Genomic DNA, 20,853 nt, shown 5'->3' with positions numbered 1-20,853 from the left:
TGCCTCTGCCTCCCGAGTGCTGGGATTAAAGGCATGCGCCACCATCGCCCAGCTATTCTGTATCTTTCAAACTGACATTTTTAGACTCTAATGTGTTAGTCTGTAGGAATACATACTTATTTTAGAACAAAATCTGGACACTGTGAAGAACCCCTTGGTACCCAAAGCAAGCTGCCCCCCATTCTCTGTTACCTGATTGCTTGTCCTGTGAGGTGGCTTCTTGCTCTGGAACCCTGAGTGAGCTCCTTTGCTGTTGTCTGCGCAGGTCTGGTGAACACCCTGGGACAGCAGGAGCCGAGGCTCCTGAGACAGGGCTGCCTGGGAGCCATCAGCACTAAGTCCCCTGTGGGCCAGTGTGTCCTGAGAAAGGGTTTTCTTGTGCTATTCCTGCCTGCTCTATCCAGGCAGGATGTGTGGGACCAGTGCGGGGGGGGGGGGGGGCAAGATAGCATTTGTGTAACTTCTTAAAATAGGAAATTAATGTTTATTTACCACAGCATCTTTCTCAGATGAGGAATGCATTTGGAGCTCTGTATAAGAACTTACATGTTTGTATGCCCCAATGCTAGAGGCATAACAAACCAGAGTCCTGTTTCTGGCTTGTGAGTTAGCATTGGGATGGTAGAAGACTCTAAATCTAGATTTCTCTCCTCCCTTGGCATCACTATGTGTAGGGGGTCATAAACTCCACTGGATTCTCTGTGTCCATCTAACGAAGAAGTGAGTCAGGAGTGCTAGGGGCGCTCACTCTTGACAATCCTGTCTGAAGCTAAAAGTCCTCTTTCCCTCATATCCAGCTGGGAAGCAGCTCCATCATCTCATGGAAAGTGAGCTCGATGGCACAGTTTAATCTGGTACAGGAAGAAGAGGGCATCTCATACACAGATGGTCACTAGCTGTTGCTCAGACTGTGGCTTGAGTCTCACTTTGGCCACACCCAAGCTTGGCTTCTTTGTTAGGTAGGCTGCTCTCACAGATGCCAACATGAAAATGCTTAAACATGATCCAAGCTGATTTCCCTTTCCCAGCAAACATCAGCAGTCCTTGACAGGTGGAGGCAGCTTCTCAATGCTCTGGCTCCTCAGGGCAGTTCCACCGAGTGGTCAGATGGAACTGACCACAGTGCAGGGAGACAGAAAAGAGGAGGCACAGCCGGAAGCAGCACACAGCCTTCCTCTTGGACTCTACAACCCGATCTTCAGTCCCATTGCCATCCCAGCTGCAAGCAGGCTGGAGACTGGGCTAGCTGACAGTAGGAAAGGGTGTTTTATCAGAATGGTTGGGCAGAGTAAAGAGAGCAAGTGGTATACTGGGTGACAAGAATCTTAACAAATTCTAGGCAGTGTGTCTTAGAGGCTAAAAATATGGACCAGAGACATACTGTGTAGGTTTGGATATTAGCTTACATCTTACTTACATGCCTTCTGATCTTGGGCAGGTTCATTCCTACCCACATTTCATAATCTGTAAGGTCATGTGCCAGCTATTTTCAAACATATTTCCAAAGCTACTCACTACCCTTCCCAATCTGTTCTGTGCCTTGGAGAATGTCTCTTTGCAATTTCTAGGCTTCTACCTGGCCTGGGCTAATGAGTGGTTCTGGATACACATGGGATGGGGCTGGATATACTGGGAAGTGTGATAGAATTTCAAATTAGCTATCATACGGATGGGAACATCCCCCATTGTGATCAGAATGGGTGATTCCTTCTAATTCTGTGCTTTTCCTTAGCCTTGACCACTGCAATCTCTAAGTAGGCCCTTCTTTAAATTCCCTTTAGTCTTGAAACTTGAACCTTAGCTGATGCAATAGGATAGTAATAGAACTGACCTCGGGCCGCAGTGGCGAGCAGTATCTAAACTCAGCAGTTGACAGCAGCAACTCACATAAGCAACTCTTCCTGGTCCTAGGCAGGTACTCAGACACTTTCCACATGATCTCAGAATTGTAAACATTTAATTTTGTACATATACATTGAATAATATATACATTGAATGATACTCCCACTTGCCACCCTTCCCCATTCTGTGTCAAGAAAGTGTGTGGAGACTGGAGAAATCATGCACAGATCTGTTCTGGGCAAAATGTTTCACAGATCTGGTTTAATCTGTTCCATTTATAACAGATGAACAAAGAAAAGGAATGAGGCTTTAAATGAGGCTTGTTCTTCACACAAGGGAGTCAGGAGAGCTCACCAGAGTGGGATCTAAGTCACACCCCCATGTTGGTATCCCCAATACAACAGTTTCCAAGAATTCATCAGGTCACACGACTTAAGGAGCCGTGGCTTCTTTACAAGTTACACTCCAGTTTAATGTCCTGGCCTCTTCAGAAGAGGATGCTGACCATTGTGACAGCATCATGCCTAGAGGTCGGAAAGCCAGTTAAGATCATGGTCCTCTCTCCTGCAAAAACTGGTGGTCATTCAATGCTGGCAATGGCCTTTAGTGTCCCTGTTCACACTTAGAGCCTTGGTCTTGGTTTGCTGAGTGCCTGGGTAGTTCACATTGCCCTGTGTTCTGTGCAGATTTGGTACCCTGGGTCCCCTCAAAGTCTCAGAAAGGGCCTGGTCTTCCTGATAACTGCAGAAACCCAACTCATCCTGGGGTTTGAGATCCACTTGGCCATCTGCCTAGCTCCAAGCTCTCTTCCAACTCCACCCCTGGATCCACCCCAGCTGTCTCCACCCCTTGGAAGCCTGTCTGTCCAGCTGTCCTCCTTGGAGGCATCAGACAGAGCTTCTGAGAGGGAGGGAGGAAGATTTTACTCCAGATGAACTTTTTCTCAGAATGATTGACAGTGGAAAATTCAGTTCCCTTCGCAGGAAACCTCACCCTCCCACAGGGTGTGGTCCAGCGTCTGGGCTCCAACAGAACAATCACAGAGGACTCCCATGATTACTGTTGCCCACACTTAGCAGCTCGGTTTCTGGTGATTTATCTTTCTGGCCATAGCAGCCGTTTCATCCTCAGACCAACTCGGTAAAGCCCATTAAGACATTTCCATTTTATGGAGAAGAAAACGGAGGCTCAGAGAAATAGAATTATCTGGCCAAGACTGCTGAGCTAGTTAGAAGGGTTAGACATATAATCCTTGATTTCTGGAGCCGATCTTAGTTTCCTGGGGTGAGGAATGCATCTTACTCTTTGGGGGAGATTCAGCTGAGAGTTGGATAAAACAACAACAACAGCACCACCACCACACACAGACACACACACATATAGACACACACACATACCTCTACTCATCAATTCCCTATGTGTTGACTCAATCACTTGTGGGCAGATTTTTTTTTCTGTACCTGTACTGAACTTGTGCCAGTGTTTTCATTATTCCTGAAACAACACAGTGTAACAGCTTTTAACAGTGTTTGCCAGTGTCAGATGTTGTGAGCCACCCAGGCGTAATTTAAAGTTTACAAAGGAGGACAGGTACAGGTTAGATGCAAATCACACCATTTTACTTTAGGAGCTTGGTTGGGTCTTGGGCATCATAGATTTGGGGTGTTGGTCCTGAAGCTGCTGCTTCCAAATATGGGGCAGAGATGGCTGTATCTAGCAAGGAGCCTGGTCGTATGTGGCTGTTCAGGACACGATTGTAGGTGGCAGTCGTTCAGAGCTGTACTGTAGACTGCCCAACAATAATCAGTATGCTCTAGAGGGATTTCCTATGACAGGGTGCAAAGCAATAGTACAGAAACACCTCTAAGATTCCTGTTTCAGCACAGGGCCCCGGAACTCACTCGGGGCTCAGCTCACTGTGGGTGATGCTGACACACCTGTGAGGAAAAGCAAACTTTTGAGAACTTCAGGGTTTGGGGGATTACACTGCTGGAATGTGCTGGAGGGCAGAGTGGGCTCAGCAGGGATAAAAGAAATCCTTGCCCCGCCCTCAGATTTGTTTATAAAGTGATGGTGACACTTGCTTAGGAGGTGACAATCCCAGCTGGGAGAAACAATGGGCTGAGAAGGCCACATATTCCAGAAGATGAGTGGGAGCAAGGGAAGAATATGGAATTATGGGATAAGCATACAGAGGGAAGGAAAGAGCCTTTCCTCTGCCATGTAGAAGTTTCCAGAAGGAATGAATAGGACAGTGGCCAGTTGTTCTTGGATGTTAAACCAGAGTGTGCCTCCATAGGAACATTTGTTAAGCACACGATGGTGGTGGCCGAGGTGGTGAGCAGGCTGTCAAGGAACGTGAATAACTGGCCTGATCTTTTCTAGGGTGCTATGACCACAGTTTTGGGGCACACTCTTGCTCTTTCCCGATTGTGCCCTGTTAATGTGTCTCTGGTTTGTGCTCTGTTTTACCATGTGGACATGTTAGGCTGACTCGCTGCCTGCCTGCTGCCCTTGCTCCCCACCCCCACCCCCCCGGCCCCTTCCCTGACCATCGTAGTCTCATTGCTTAGCCCCCACTTGCTTGCTCGGGCCAGGCTCCCCTCCCTGCCTTATTCCTTTCCATCCTAAGTTGGATGCCTTCCTAGGGCTTCCTGCCACAAAGTGGAGCAGGTCAAATTATGAAAGGGGATTTTTAAAAGAATGTTCTTTGGCTAAATGGGGGAAACAGATGTTCAGTGCTGGCAAGCCTGTCTCTCGCTGTCTGCTGCAGCAGGATTTCTGGAGATGAGCATCCATCCCCAGAGTACAGACATGTGTTTATTTCAACACCAAATGTATCTGAATATTTATTTCTCTTTAATGTTGTTCTTCCTGTAACCTTTGAGCCCTCAGATTTACCTTGCATATTATCACTGGCCACCTAGCAGAAATGCCATTTTCTACCTTTTAAAGCTTTTAAAGTACTGGGCAGCAGCCCACCCCCGCATCTACTTGCAGGTTACTCAGTATCAATTTATGACTGGTTCTTGACAGCAGAGGAAGGAGTCTGGGAGTAGAACCCCAGCTGCTTGGGGGCTGAGGTGAAGTAACAGTTTGGTTTGGTGATAGGGGAGGCTTTCACATGGTCTGCTGCTGAGAGCTAGTGTTTGAGACCAGCTAGTGCTGAGACTACAGATGTGTACAACTGTACCTGGCTCACTGTTGCTGCCCACCAGGAAATGAGAACGGTCTACTGTTGGCTGGTCAGCTTATTTTTTTTTTTTCTCTTAAAGGATCTCATGTAGCCAAGTCTAGCCTCAAACTATGAAAGATAAATATCTTGGTTAGGATTTCTATTGCTGTGATAAAATACCATGACCAAAAGCACCTTTGGGAGGAAATTTCAGCTCACAACTATCAGGTCACTCTCCATCACTGAGGGAGGTCAGGGCAGGAACTCAAGGCAGGAGCTGAAGCAGATGCCATAGAGGGGCGCTGCTCACTGGGCTGCTCCCCAGGGCTCACTTGCCCTGCTTTTTATTTACCCCAAGACCACCTGCCCAGAGCTGGCCCCACCCACAGTGAGCTGAGCCCTCCCACATCAATCACTAAGACCAGACCCCCACAGATTTACCCACAGGCCAATCTTACAAAGCCATTTTCTCAATCAAGGTCTTGTATTTGAGTCAACTTGATCGGACACCAGGACACTGAGAATGACTTTGGAATCCTCTTTGGGCTTCTTTTCTTCTAAGGGATTGGATTGCAGCTGTGTGTCACCAGGCCTGGTTTTATGTGGTGCTGGAGCTCAAACCCACACTGCTAAGGGAACACTCTACCACGGGGGCTCCATCCCCCAGCCAACCTTTCTCCTCAAGCTCAAGCTTTCCTTTTTGACCCTTGTGAGACCACAGGTGCCTAAGTGTTACGCCTCCTTCAGGGCTGTCTATCTTGATGTTTTTAGAAACTTGTGTGTGATTTCAGTTTCATATACAAAAAAAAATGGGTATCTGCATTAGGAATGGAACCAAAAATTGTTTATTTCATGGAAAGATGACAACGGCCGTTGCTCTCTGCATGTGAGATACGGGGCAGAAGTGACTAAGTTTGCTTTCCCTGAAGGGAAGGTCAATATAGAGAGAAGCCCACAGGCCTCTTTCTATTGAACTGTGTCAATTAATTAACCAACTCAGTAATATCAGCACTGAGGTACACTTAGCAATATTGAGAGATCTTTTGTTTGCTTGTTTTCTTTCTTTAAAGAAACTCTTTACTTTGTGTGTGTGGGAGTTTTGCTTCTATGTATATATATGTGTGCACCACACTTGTACAGTGCCTACAGATCCAGAAGAGGGCACAAGATTCCCTGGAACTGGAGTTACACATGGTTGTAAGCCACTATGTGGTTGCTGGGAACTGAACCTCGGTATTCTGCAACAGCAGTATTATTCTGCAACAGCGCTATTATTCTGCAACAGCGGTAAGTGCTCGCGAATGCTGACTGGTCTCTCTAGTCCTCTGTTTTCTTAACCAGGTGTCAAGAAGTGGTTGCTCCTGCCTGCCCACCTGCAACGCACAGAGCAGTATCCCATAGCCAAAGCTACTGTCAGTGCTGAAGGCTGAGAAACCTCACACTAAGTCATAAATCAGAGAAATTTATCCTGAGTTTCCAGTGGTCCCAAGGTTTCTGTAGTGATCGTCTCAATAAGAATCACAATAACCTAAAATTCCAGCGCCCAATCACCAGAATGGTTACTTTGCCAAGTTCTTTATAGCTTCATATTCATAGGTATGTGTTCTGTTCAGCATCGCCCCCCACCCCCCAAGGTCTGTGTTTGTAGCCAGTTTTCAGAATAAAATACCCTTTACTCTTTCCCATTACTTCTGTGGTATAAATACATTTTCTCCGGCCATGATCTTATCTTCTCCGTCTCTCACATTTTAATGGCGCCGATTACATACTTAGTGAATATTAGGCAATAACACCCCCAGGAGAAGCTGACGAGACAAGAGACCAGTGTGTCACTGGGGGCGTGAAGCTGAAAGCACCCAGACAAACAGGTCTCAGAGACATAACTTAGTGAGCCAAGCTCCCTGGTGTGGTGGCCAGTGCAAAGCCTGGCCATTTGTCAATCCCAACGTCCTTCAGTGAATTTCAAATGGGAGCAGAGTTCCATTTGATGGATTCTGTCCTGGTTGGTTTTCTGTCACCTTGGCACAAGCTCCAGCCATCTGGGAAGTGAGATCCTCAGTTAGGAAATTGTCTCTATTGGATGGGCCTGTGAGCATGTTTGTGATTAAAGATTGATGTGGGAGAGTGATCCCAGTGGCCACCCCTGGGTCCTGAGATATATAAGAAAGCAGGCTGAGCAAGCCATGGGAAGCAAGCTGGTAAGCAGCGCTCCTCCATGGCCTCTGCATCAGCTCCTGCCTCCAGGTTCCTGCCCTGAGTTCCTGCCTTGACTTCCATTCATGGTAGACTATAAGCTTTGAGATTCTTTTCCAAGTTGTTTTGCTTGTGGTGGGTGCTCACGGAAGCAGTGGGCAGACTCTGTTATGGAACGGGTTTTTTAGGAGCAGCTTTCTCATCCTTGGGCACAGTTTCCAGAATGTGGCTATCTGTCCACTTCCCCTCCTCCTGCTCCTTCCCTCTCTCCTGCTTTCCTTCTTCCACAGGAATGAGTCTGGCAGTGGTAAAGGACCTTCTCTGCCTCTTCCTCTTCTCTCAGTACCCAGAACCTCATAGGCATCGATCCCTGAATCATGGTGCCATCAACAAGTCACACGATTGGGGGAGGGCATGTGCCCAGCTCTTTAGAGGAGGCATGCATGATGTAAGACTTACTCAAGAATATGATTTTACAATTGGAAACAAGCTAAGGAAGGGAAGACAACCTCTTGTCTTTATGAAATGGAAGAGTGAATGGAAAGCTTGGGGAGAGTGCTTTTTGTCTGTGGAGAGCAGGGTAATGCCCGTATCTAAAAAAGTATCTGCCATGCCTGCCTGTGGGTGCCAGCCTCCTATTGTGACAGTCAACTTACGTTGTCAGCTTTAGCGGATTAAGAACGCACAGGGCATTGAGGAAGCACAGCCTTTGCCTGTGTTTGTCAGGACTTTCCCCAGAGGAAATGAAGGTGCAATGTGGGTGGCACTATCTCATGGTCTAGAATTCTCAATAAATAGAAGAGGGAGAGACTAAACCAAGCAAAGACTGGAAGCCCCTTTCTCTACCGCCCCGACTGTTCCAGATGCAACCAAGCAGCCCCAAATTCCTGCTGACATACCTTCCCACGTGCAGTGCTGTGAGCTAAAATAATGATTTCTCTCATTAATTATGTCTTGGTCAGGTCTTTGGTTATGGGAATGAGAGAAGTAATTCATGTATCTATATGTAGTATGGTGTCTCCTACATATACATACATATGCCTAATTTATATAATACACCTGTTAAGAAACGTAATAATAACTAAACCACACAGTTATACAATATATTGCTCTGTCTGGCTCACAGTGCCTTGTATTTGCATATGAATGGCGGGAAATGGATGCTGCAATGACACACTGGACAGAGGAGAGCGGCGAGATCCTAATACTCACACAAGGGCACTCATAAAGCTTATGGAGTTTTATTCCAAGAATTTGCCATGTAATAGTTTTGGAATGCTGTTGATTAGGTACACTTACACTACAGAAAATGAAATTACAAATAAGAAGATGCTAGTGTACATTGGTCCACCAGTTCCGATGCTAACATGTCTGTGACTTTGGAGTATTCTCTCCTCAGTCAGGTGTGGCCAAACATACCTGTGACCCTGACATCTAAGAGGCTATGGCAGTATCACCAGGAGTTCAGGTGAGCCTCAGCTATACACTGAGCACAGGATATCCAGAGCTGCCTAAAACAAGAACAAACCCACCATCAAACAAGAGCAATAACAGAAAGCCCCCGTCAGTCCTCGGGTCCCTTGCAGTCCTTTGTGCACGTCCACTCTGTGCCACAACAGTGCCTGTGACTTCTGTCTGTCAGCATCATTCTTCACCTTTAGCTATTACAGTTCTGGTATAGCCAGCACTTGCGAAAGAATCCCGAGAGCCCCACCACCCAGTGAGCATCTGAGGGACTCATTGTGAGTTCTAACATCTATGCTGAGATGTTTATGGGGAATTCAAATTCGTACTTACTATGGTTCAAAAATCACACTTTGGAAAGTACCATGGAACTCAGACTTTAAAACGATTCTTCCACAAGCAAAAGAAGTCATTTTAATCAAGGCTGCCTGGTTGTTTTAACAGTCATTAACTGTGACCTACAAGCTGAAGTGACATCACATCCTAAAGGAGGCTCTGTGATTCCTCTCACAGTCAAGTCTGTGGATTCACCTTCTGTTGTCATCCTTCTCTTCCCTAACAAGCTTGGGCCTATTTCTTTGGCTACCTGGTGTCCGTTTAATAAGGCCCTGCCAATAGACATGGTCTGTGTGTTCAGATGGGAGCTGAGTGTGTGTGGATGGATTTGTATGCTAATAAAGTAATGGATGTCCTTGGTGTCTTGAAATTCTGGAGGAAAAGGAGGCTCGTGCTAAGTTCCTAAGATGCAGATATTGATATGTTACCCCCCCCCAAACTCTGGAAGAACTTGGGCTAGAGCTCTGGTCCCACCCTAACTCTGCAGTCACTTGCTATGTGAATCCCCTAGTGACTCACTTTATCACCCCTGCCGATAGTCTATTGGCAGTATCCAATATTGATCCTGTTTGGTCCCAGAAAGCACTCACATGGGCCCATCAATCACCGTCCCTGGCAATTAGCAAGTGAAAACTTGAGTCAGGTTAGAATGGATGTTGATATTCAGTGTGAGTATATAGATCTGCCCCACCTCCTGCTCCAGAAGCACAGGTATGAATCACTACTTTGCTTGTTAGTTAAGACATATTATTTATTTATTTTAGGCAGGGTCTTAGTAGTCATCATAGCTGGACTAGTATTCTCTATGTGAGACTAAAACTTGCTGCGATCCTCCTGCCTCTGCCAGTCTATACTTGTACCACCATGAACTCATCATCACTGCTGTCACCATCATCATTATATCTTATTTCTATTTGGCTCAAATGGAACATTGGAATCTTCAACTAAACATTCTCTGATACGTTATAGAGACAGCCTTGTGGGAGCTGCATCCTCTTCTTTCAGTCCATAGTTTCTGAGCAATAGAGTCAGATACATTTCACTAGAAGGACATTCACTTTCCACATTCAAGGTAGAGATTAGTAGCACTTGAGTGGGTTGAGACATAGGGTCAAGGGAGCTGGCCTCCAGCTGGGCTTCCTGCCTAGGCTGCCATGGATCCAGCTACTTGGAGTCAGCCTGAGGAATTCAGGTGAGATGCACCTGATGAGCTCAGAGGACTCTAATGCCTGCAGGCTGTGCCTAGAGATGTGCTCTGGACTAGAGGACAGCGCTGGATGGAGGACAGCCTTTGGGCTTCCCCTTGCCTTTTGCTTCCCCTACCTCTTCCTCAACCTTGCTTCATTTGCAAGAGTGCTTTCTTCCTGTAGGAGGGTTCATACAATCCCACCTTTCTCTTTTTTTCTACACCTTTGTCCCCAACTTTCCCCCCAGAAGATAGTAAGTCACTTAACATCTTCCTCAAACCAGTCTTTCAACTGTGCTTATGACTCTTCCCAGAAGGGCCCTTTCCTGTGCCTTGGGCCACAAATCTGTTGCTTGCCCACCCCCTACCCTCTGCCAGGATAGCCTTCTTAGAGAAAAGAGAAAAACCCCACTTCAAAATTTTGTGATCTTTCTGATTGGATATCACCAGAGAAATTATATCTCCTCACTCTCCAAGCTCTCATTGCTTCCCGCAAGTGTCTAAAATTGTCCATTTCACAGGGTTTCTGGGAGGCTAACTGAAACATCAGCAGATACTTGCTTAATTGAACATTCTACTTTATATTTGTAACATAAATGTACTGAGTCCATATGGTTCAGTTTCCTTTCTGTTGCTGTGATAAATATTCTGACTAAAAGCAGCATAGAGGAGGGAAGGATTTATTTCATCTTATCGGTGACATACCACTGAGGGACATAAAGCAGGAATCTAAAAGCAAGTTGGCTTGCTTGTTTCTCTGACAGAGGAACTCACTTCATAGTCACAGAAATACAGCAGTAACCATAGAGGATGCTGCTTGCTAGCTGCCCCACAGGCCATGCTTAGCTAACTTTATAATACAGATGGAACTAATTGCCTAGGGAATGGTACTGCCCACAGTGGGCTGAGCTCTTATATCAACTCTCACACAGACATGCCCATAAGCCAATCTGATTTGGACAGTCCCTGCGTTGAGACTCCTTTGTCAGATGCCTCTAGGCTGTGTCAAGCTGACAGTTAAGACCAGCTAGAACACTTTATACTTCTTTGCATGACTTGGCGCTGGTTTGGCTCCTTTGCTTAGGAGGATACTGAGGGTTAGAGACATTTGGTAACTTGTCCAAAGTCATTAGGATACCAAACTAAGCTGTGGCATGACCCACACTTGTTTGTATTCTAGAGGTGGTGCTTGTAACTGGTCAGTTTTGTTCCCTTCTGGGGGAACACAGTAGAGGTGTTAGGGTGTGTAGACTAGCCCTCTCCCTCCACTTCCAGTCACATCTCTTCTCCATATCTATAGTTTGTCACATCCCAGATGAATCAGTGAAGCAGTTGACCCCTTGATGACTGTAGGGCACAGAGTCAGCTAAGCTGGCCCTCAGCATTGACGCTCTGTGGTAGGAAGCAAATGGGTTTCCACCCTTGGCTTTGTTACTGAACTTGTTCTGTGCCGTTAGGGAAGTCCTTACACAGCCGGGTGGGAATTTCCGCACTGGCCCAGTGGAAGCTGTGTACGTTTACTGTTCAGTCCTTCCCAGCTCTGCACTTTGTGACTGTCCACTTACTCGTGTTGTCTCTTCCTTTGCAGTGCAAACTCTTTCCCCATTTATCAGCTCTTGCCAAGCACCCTTGGTGAAAAACCTTGCCAATTCCCTCCAGGCTGCACTGCTGCTTGCTTGCCCAGTGCCTCCTTTTCCTGCCCATTGGATCTCTGCCCCTTCCCCCTCTACACAGAGCTGGTCTCTTCTCTTTCCTGTCCTGATTCTTAACAAGAGGGAACCTACTGCCCTGTTCTTTTTTTGTGCACACGACTTGGCTTTGTGTGTTCTACAAAGGCAGGTGACTTTAATGAAGCCTGTGCTTGAGAAATAAGTTCAGCAATTACATTTGGGCTTCTGTCTGAGAAATCAGAGGGCTGTCATGGAATCTGGATGGAACACTGGGGGTGAAGCTGTGAGCAGGTGAGTTTAGGGAGTTGGCACAAGCCAGACATGACCCCTGCTCCCATGGCCAGGTAAGAAGGGAGAAAAGGGAAGCCGACCATCAGAAACCTTGATATGCCCTAACCCTCCAAGTAGGGGCTTGGGCAGCAGCCACTGGCCTCTGCTCTCAGAAGACAGACCAGAAGGGTCCTAGAGCATGGCTTCAGAAGGCAGTGAGTGTAACCTCGCAGAGGGCTGGGTAAGGAGCATTGCTTAGGGAAAAAGTCTGATTTCAAAGGCAGGGCAGAGTCACAGATTTCAAATTCTTTGCTTTTGCTTGAGCAGATAGCGGCCTGAGGGCTGTGGCCACAGGATGCACAGTCCTAGGAAGCCATTGAACATTTAAGGCTGTAAGGAAGGTCTGTTTAGCTGTTCTGCTCCTCAGTGGAGCACATCATAGCCCCTCCTATCTGAACGTCCCACCTGATGGAAGTACTAGGGCCTGGGGATCGCTTTCACCTGGAAATTCCACTTAGAAGAAAAGTTGGTCCTAAACCAAACCTAGCCTGGGGTTCGGAGGCATAGTCCAGCAAAGGATTCTAAGGCATTCAGATAGAAATGGGGAGTGTGACAGGAATTCAAACGCGATAGGGGACAAAAACAAGGGAGCCAGTCTCCCTCTTTGGTCTCAGGGAGACACGTCAGCCTGAGTCCCGGCAGTTTCCGAAATCCCGGGAGGGGCGACGGGAAACTGGGGACGGGCTCTAGGGCCCCGCGGCCGGGGCCGGGGCGGGGTGAAGTGTAGGGTTACAGGGATCAGACCAGCGACCCTCCGGGGTAGCACGCTGGCGACTGGGAGCGCGGGGCGCCCAGGGACCCGGCAGCGGGGTGGGGTGGGTGGGACTGGAGGGGGATCGGGGCATCTCTCTGCTGCCCGAGTGTAGAGGCTCCCTTCGCCGCGCCTCCCAGCCGCCATCCCCCCTGCCGCCATTCCCCGGCCGCCGCGTTGCCCAAGCCAGGATCGTCCCATGATCGCCCCATGCGGAGGGCAAAGTCGCGCCGGGGACCTTGCGAGCCTGTGCTTAGAGGTAACGAGCTCAAGCCGGGGGTCGGGGAGGGCTCCCCCTGACTGGGCCGAGAGGTCTCCGCGGCTGCTCCGGAGAGCCCAGGCTGACATCAGCTCCGCTCCAGATGTGGGGACTTGGTGAACCAGATTTGTGCTGGGGCCTCAGAGTGTCCCGTGAGGGATCCAGAAGGTTCAACAAGACAAAAAGCAGAATTCGGTTCCGAACTACCCTCCGAGTGCCCAGTACCCCCGTGGGGGATTCCCACGGGAGGCCAAGGACTCGGGTACGCGTGCGGGCCCCTGACGCGGGACTGGCATTTCCCGTGTGGCTGGCAGGTCCCGGTCCCCGGAGGATCTGGAGGCTTGGCGGGTGCCGCTGCTCTGGTGCAGACAAAGGCGCGCGGGGCGCCCAGTCTGGACCCCAGGACGCGCCCCGGCCCGGAGGCTCGGGCCTTTCCGCCCTGAGCCTTCTTTGTTCTCCCTAAACAAGTTTCTTGCACAAATCAGGGGTAGGATCCGGCTTTCCCTGGCATGTTGGCAGTGCCTTGGAAAGAATCTGGTTTCCGGGAGGAAGCATAAACTTTCCAAAGGGGAACTGGTTGAACTTTCTTGGAACGTGACATTTGTGGCAGACAGGAAAGTGGAACCTCGGCCCGTGACGGCCCCTGACAGTGCAGGGGACCCACTGGTGTTAGCCTTAGGTAGCCAGGCTGGGGGATGAGGTCTCACCTTCTCCAAGTCCCCTGCTTGGGGACCTCAGGAGATGAATCCCGGGCCTGTGCCCCTATTTTCTGCCTCCTTCCCCCCCCCCGAAAATGTTTGCCTTTCAGCTCTTGTCGTGGGTGTATTGTCTAAATGCCTTTAAGTAGGGATAGTGTGTGGGTTACCTGGACGTTGGCTTCTGGAGACAGGTTTTGATCTCACGGGGCCTTGATGCTTACAGTTTGGATGGTATTTGGTCCTTCGGCCCCTCTGCTTCCTGCCCGTGGTTCTGTTTCCCTACAAAGACTTAAAGTTTGGCGGGCTTTGCTTATTAAAGTCCTTGGTGATGGTGGAGGATGTCATGCCTCAGAGGTCCACTGGACTCCAGTGTCAACTTGTTCACCGAAAGTGCTCACCACTAGAACCGGATAATATTAAACAGCTACAATTCCAGAAGACTGTCTTTCAGGGAGTGAAAAGTCAGGGCTTGAAGTATGGAACGCTCATGGTTTCCTGCTTCCAAAACTAGGCTGTGGATCCTGCCAAGCTGGCTAAGATTCTCCCTGGCTGCCTACCACACAGGGCCCAGGTTGTGTTGCTCAGTACTGCAGGATCTCTGGGATTCAAGTTCTTAGAATAAGAATGTACTTAGGTTGAACTGTGTGGAAGAAAAGCAAAGGAACAGACTGCATAGATTTGAACAGAAAGAAAACCAGCAAGACATAGAATAGAAAGTTCTAGAGACCTCTTGTATGGTGGGGCTCCTGATATATATGTGTGTGTGTGTGTGTGTGGTCATATGCAGGACCTTCTGGTTCTAGAGACTTCTTGTTTGCTGGGGTTCCTGGTGTGTGTGTGTTGGGGGGGGGTCATGTGTGGAACAGGACATAGAATAGGTTATAGAAACCTCTTATTTGGTGCTGTTCCTGGTGTGTGTGCATAGTTCCTAGGTGAGCTGGTTTTGTTTCATCTTGCACGCCACATATTTTCCCTATGAGGAACACCTTTGTCCACCTAGAGGTGGCAAGCAAGGGAGAAGGTGCTGTCCCTGTGGCTCCCTTCCTCCCCCTCTTCAGAAGAAGGCACTGTTGTCTAGGTGTTTGCGGTTCTGTTCAGCTATGTGCTGGAGGGTGTCAGCAGACTGAATAGTGTGTGGAGACTGTGCTGGGGGGTGTCACTGTGTGCTGGGGGTGTCATTGTGTGCTGGTGGTGTCATTGTGTGCTGGGGGTGTCACTGTGTGCTGAAGGTGTCACTGTGTGCTGGAGGTGTCACTGTGTGCTGGAGGGTGTCACTGTGTGCTGGGGGTGTCACTGTGTGCTGGAGGGTTTCATTGTGTGCTAGAGGGTGTCACTGTGTGCTGGAGGATGTCACTGTATGTTGGGGGTATCACTGTGTGCTGGAGGGTGTCACTGTGTGCTGAAGGGTGTCACTGTGTGCTGGAGGGTGTCACTGTGTGCTGGGGGTGTCACTGTGTGCTGGAGGGGGTCACTGTGTGCTGAAGGGTGTCACTGTGTGCTGGAGGGTGTCACTGTGTGCTGGGGGTGTCACTGTGTGCTGGAGGGGGTCATTGTGTGCTGGCGGGTGTCAGTGGATTGAAGAGTGTGTGGAGACTGAATCATTTAAAAGCATCTTGCAGCAGCAGCAGCAGCAGCAGCAGCAGCAGCAGCACATGAAGGTAGAAACCTGAGTGCTTTTCTGGGAAGGTCTCTGTCTGAGTGTGGAGAATGTTGCTTCCAGGCCACTTGTCCAGGGCTTCACTGGATGGCTGTGCTCTTTCTGGTGTCCAGACCCACCCAGATGTGTGACTCCAGAGGCCAAGAGGGAGGTGAGGGCTCTGCTGGGAGAAGGGAGCTGCCGAAGTGCATTCTCTGGATGTGCATTGTGTCTTCTGGGGTGCTTGTGGTGTTTGTGAAAGTGCTCTGAAGAAGATAACGCCACAACACACAGGACTTCAATGCCCAGTGACACAGATCAAGGGAACATAGTACAGGGCTTTGATTTTTCAGACCAATTTGTTGAGCTCTGTGAGAACTGCTAATACTTCGAACGTTTACCAAAGTTTTCTCAGATAGCATTCTTTCCTGCCTGGGTTCTCTGTGTGTCTGTGCATATGGAAGCCCAGGCCAGGATCTTTCATAGTATTTTGAATGTTTCATTAAAATTGGAGGGTTCTTCTCACTCAGAATTCAGAAGATGACAGAATCCTTGAAAAGCAAGGGTCAGGCAGGTCAGGTCAGAGGATGTATCTGATTACAAAGTTTGCTGGAAATTGTTGTCTGAGGTTATTGAGGTTTTTATATTTGTTTGCCTAGAGATTTTTTCCTGTTGGTTTTTCTTTGCTTTGTCTTAGAGGAGTGGTTCTATGTACACCTGGCAGTGGTAGATGGGTCAGTATACAATATTTTTCTGGAAGGAAGCCATTGCTGCTCTTGGATCTTGTGCTGGGTCCAGGAAGAAACCTGTCACTTGTGAAACCCTAGGGGACAGTCATCAACAAGCTCTGGGCAGAACTCCCAGCCACCCCAAGAGGCTCAACAATCAGGAGTTTTAGGTTTTGGTCTTGCCCCTTTTTGTTTAGGAGGAAGTGGCGGAATGAAAGTTAGGAACTTGTCCCTGGTAAGTCTCTGAGTGCAGCTTTTTAAAGGCTGGGTTACTGAGCATGTTCGACTCTTTTCCCCCTCTGGCCAGGACTGCAATTTTAGGCCAGCATTTCTGTTTGTCATCTTTAAAACGCCTGTGGTCCACCCAGTCTTCACTCTCCATTAGAAATTATGATGACTTCAGAGAATGGTGAGATCCAGGGTACCCGGTCTCCTCTTCTGGTGACCATTACATCATCATGGTGCCCTAGCAGAACTTACATTACACGAGTGCAGTCCTCAGAACCTATCCAGGGTCTTTGGTCTGCCTGCACACGTTTTGTGCGTGCACCTCCCATGCACTGTGAATCCAGCCCCATGTCAAGGTGCAGAGCTAGTCTCTCTCTGGTGGCTCTTCCTGTTCCCCTAATATGGTGGCACCCACATTTTCCTCCGGCCCACACTGTCCCTCACCTATTCATATTCCGTGTAAACTTGTCATATTTTGCTTTATGTAAACAAGTCCTTGAAACATGGATCCTTTGAGATCGGCTCTTTATTCTTTGCCATTTCTATGAGATCCACCAGAAGTTTTGCTTGTATCAATGGTTGGTTCATTTCTATTGCCTGAGTATTCCAAAGTCTGGATGCACTGTGGTTTGGCCACTGGCCTGTTAAAGGTCACCTGGGTTACTTTCAGTGTTTGTTTATTACCGATAAGGTTTTTGTGGGTGCTCACAAGTAGGGTTTCGTGTGGACGTATTTTTTTCACCATTTCAGATAAGTACCCAGGAGGCTAGGTTATATGGTAACAATGCTTTTGATAAAATGATTGCTAAACTCTTCTCCTAGTAGCTGTTTTATTTTAGATTTCTCCCTGCAGAGCACACACCTGGCTTTTCTGCATGCTGACCACCTGATGTCATTGATTTTTATTTTAGCTGTCCCAGTAGGTGTTTTAATAGGTGCTGTAAGCTTAATGTGCCTTTTATTTGTCTTTCCCCATGCCTACAGACTTGCGCATCCTCTTTGCTTATGTGCTGCCCTCTGTGGGGAAAGGCCCCTTACTTTGCTGTGTGCCTCTTTCCTAACTGGGCTGTTTATTTTACCACTGGGCTCCAATCGTTCTTTGTGTGGAGTGCATGCTGTGGCGTACATCTTCTCTCACAGTGTGGGTTTCTCCTTTCCTTCTCCTTCTGGAACCATTTTGAAAAACTAAGTCTGTAATTTTGGTAAAGTCCAATTAACTGATTTTTTTTCTTTATGCATAGTGTTTTTGGTGTTTGTCACTCCTAAGGGTCTCTTGCCTTGGCTCATGTCCCCAGACTGCCTGTGCTTGCTTCTCACAGGCTTACGCTTTACATTCAAATTGTAAATTATGTCTTTTAAAAACTGGGAGTCTTAGTGTTGACTTTGATTTATTTCTACTTGCAAACAATTATTAATTTATTGTGTGTATATGTGTTTGTGTGTGTGTGTGTAGATGTGTGTGCATGTGGAGGTCAGATGACAACGTACAGGAGTTGGTTCCCTCCTTTCTATCGTGTGAGTTTTGGAACTCTGTCTGTCAACCTCGGCAGCAGGCGCGCTTGCTTACTGAGCCCCAGTTAAACACATTTAGCATGAAATGTGATTTCATTCTGGCTTTCAGATACTCTTTCTGTTGTCTTCCTCTTCCACACTCTTGCCTCCCATCCATTCCCTCATTGGGATAACTCCAACATGCTCCATCATGGTCTTGCTTCCCTTACCTCCTCCTTAAGTCCTCTCTTTCTCCCTTCGTAGTCCTTTTTCTGGTTTCATAACCTGAACCTCCCACAGAGAAAGGCTGAAGTATGGTATCTGATCTCTAACTCATGGCAATCTCTGTGTGTTAGTCTCCCAAGTATGAGGATTACTCTCTGATGAGGCCAGTCAGATGAGACCTTTACCTACTGAAGCCTTGGGTAAAGTGGGGTTGAAGACAGCTCCCGTATCTCAAAGGTGTATGAGGGAAAACGACAAGATGAGACATAGGTCATACTTAGCTCAGTGCTAGACACAATGGAGCCTGCAGTAAATAAAAAAAAAACCAAACCAAACCAAACCAAAACAAAAAAAAAAATACAGCAGGAAGTGCTGATGGGACCACTCACTGGGTAAAGACACTGCCACCAAGCCTGACCATCTGAGTTCCTCCCTGGGGACCGGTATGGTGGGAGGAGGGACTGAGTTCCTGGAAGTTGTTCTCTGACCCCCACAGGGTGGGATAGCATTTGCTGCTCCCACCAGATAAAATATATGTAGTGAAAAAATTTACCCAAACAGCGGGAAAGCAAACTGTACTATAGTGTTGTGTGTTCTTGTATGTATTCTTATAGAAGCCCCTCTTTCTTCAGCTTGGGGCACTGCTTCAAACATCAATCAATCAAGTGGTATTGGAAGCTGGGATGCTGTATTCAGAATCTAGTTCCTTCTGTAGAACCAGCCATTTTCCTTTTAAAAACAAGGAGGGAGTAGAGAAAGATGCCCTTTCCTTGCTGACCTCAGCAGGTGTCAGGATGTACGGCCGGCCGGCCGCTGCCCCAGGCTGGAGTCAGCCAGGATGTGATCTGAGCCTCCTGACCAGCAGTCCTGCTTCCTTTTCCTCAGTGACCTGGGTTTTTGTTTCCAGAGAAAAAAAATGTGAGTCCCATCCTGAGGAGGGCATGGAGCAGCCTATTGGAGGGCTTGTTACAACGCCAGGCGCCAGGCCAGCTCTAGGAGTTGCTCTGTCTCAGGCGGTCACAGGAGGGCCTGGGACTTTGTGTTTTTAACACACCTTCAGCCATGCTCTGTACTTTTAAGTTGGGCCTGGCTTGAAGCAGCCCTCTTTGCAATGGAGTTTGTCTCCATTTGAAAGGCTACATTTGGAATGGCTGGTTTCTGAGGTGAGTGGTGGGTGTCCCTGTGCTTTCTCCTCAGGTGTCTCTGATCAAACTCTCTCCCATACACCATTTCCTCTTCTCTACCCATCTCTTGGCACTCAGAGGACGTGCCAGGTCTGCATCTGTGCCACTGTAGACAGGTTATACTGCCTGAGAAAAGATAACTCTGTCTGTCAAATAAACGGATTTGCTAAATATTTATATTCTTCCATGAGCATGGCGTTGAGGTAGGACAATGAGTATGAAAGGTCTACAGAGGAGACAAAGGCAAGGTGCTGTATGCTTTAATTTTGTGTGTGCATGTGTGTCTGTGAGAGGCTATGTGCAGGCGCCTGTGGAGGCCAGCAGCCTCGGGTCCTTGCGGCTAGGGTTACAGGGTTGTGAGCTTCCTGATCTGTGTGCTGAGAGCTGAGCTAGAAGAGTAGTGAGTGCTCCTAACTGTTCTCTGTCTCTCCAGAACCTTTTACAAAACACTCTTGTGCCTCCTTGATGTGTCTTTCAAGCAGTGTCTGGATTTGCTGCGGGCCATCTCTCCTGATGCTAAAAAGGCCGCCAACCCCCTCTGTTCATGCTAAGGGCTACGTAGTTATGGTTGTATAGACACATGGAGGAGGTCCCTGCAGGGAACAAGTTGGTGACTGGAGTGTATTGGGGATTCTAAACCACAGTGTTGTAGAGGCCTGTTGACAGATGGTGACAGCAACAACCAGAGAAGGGCTTGGTGCTGAAGCTGCCCAGCTCCTGCTTGCCACGGGTACCACATGGCAGCTTCTGCTGTTGGCTCCCAGGCCTCTGAGTTGTCTTCTCTCTGTTTCTTCCCTCTTTACCTTCATCATCTCAGAATAGACCAAGCTAGACAAGGATGTTAGGTTGCCAGCTTATCTTACAGGCTTGGTTTGCCAGGAGCTAGTGAGAAAGGAGGTGTTTCCTGCGCTGCTGCTGCTGCTGCTGTACACTTAGGGCAGCCTTGGGGACTGTGCTCAGGAGTGGGTCAGGGATGCAGGTTGGAGGCAAGCCTCTCCCTTTCCCTGCCTTAAGGGCTTTGGAACCACGTTTCTCATTAGCCAGTCCTCTCCATCTGGGGGTTCTGTGGAAGGAGTACTTCTCTGGTAAGGCTTGTTTCCCTGGGAATGCCTACACACACACACACACACACCTTGAATATCTCTGACATTATTTTCATTGCTCATTCTGGAGATTTAGGGGAAAGTTGAAAGATTTAAGGACAGACATACTAGAAATGCACTTTTTTAGATCTGTGGAATTATGGGCACTAGAGAATTAAGGGTAGGCATTCCCAGGCTGTTGCTGTTTTCAGATTACATAAATGGATTTACATATGACCCTGGGACATATAGAGCATGAAAGTAAGAATAGGTCTAAATGCTCTACTCTGAGATACATATTTTTTTTTAGTTCTGAGTTTGAAATATGAGATTATTTTCAAAACTGTGAAGTTTCTACATTTTCTCCAAAGTAAA

At 47.9% G+C, this 20,853-nt stretch overlaps 1 protein-coding gene across 5 annotated transcripts in view; it reads left to right on the top strand.

The window, feature by feature from the left end:
• Positions 1–20,853, top strand: part of Amotl1 (angiomotin like 1) — a 107,588-nt gene that overhangs the window by 17,000 nt on the left and 69,735 nt on the right. Inside the window, exon 1 of one of the 5 annotated variants that reach the window (XM_085844404.1) lies at positions 12,050–12,157. The exons of 3 other annotated variants lie outside the window; for them this stretch is intronic. Coding sequence is in view for 1 of the 2 variants with exons in the window: in XM_021171537.3 (XP_021027196.1) it covers positions 13,158–13,206 (49 nt within the window). In the remaining variant the exon portion in view is untranslated. Of the gene's footprint in view, positions 1–12,049; positions 12,158–13,011; positions 13,207–20,853 lie in introns of those variants that run through there. One more of the 5 variants, XM_021171537.3, reaches the window with a different exon arrangement.

The sequence above is a fragment of the Mus caroli genome, unplaced genomic scaffold, assembly GCF_978045245.1.
Source record: "Mus caroli unplaced genomic scaffold, Mus_caroli_1 scaffold_11, whole genome shotgun sequence".
Taxonomy (NCBI): domain Eukaryota; kingdom Metazoa; phylum Chordata; class Mammalia; order Rodentia; family Muridae; genus Mus; species Mus caroli.
This window is presented reverse-complemented; position numbering and strand designations above follow the sequence as displayed.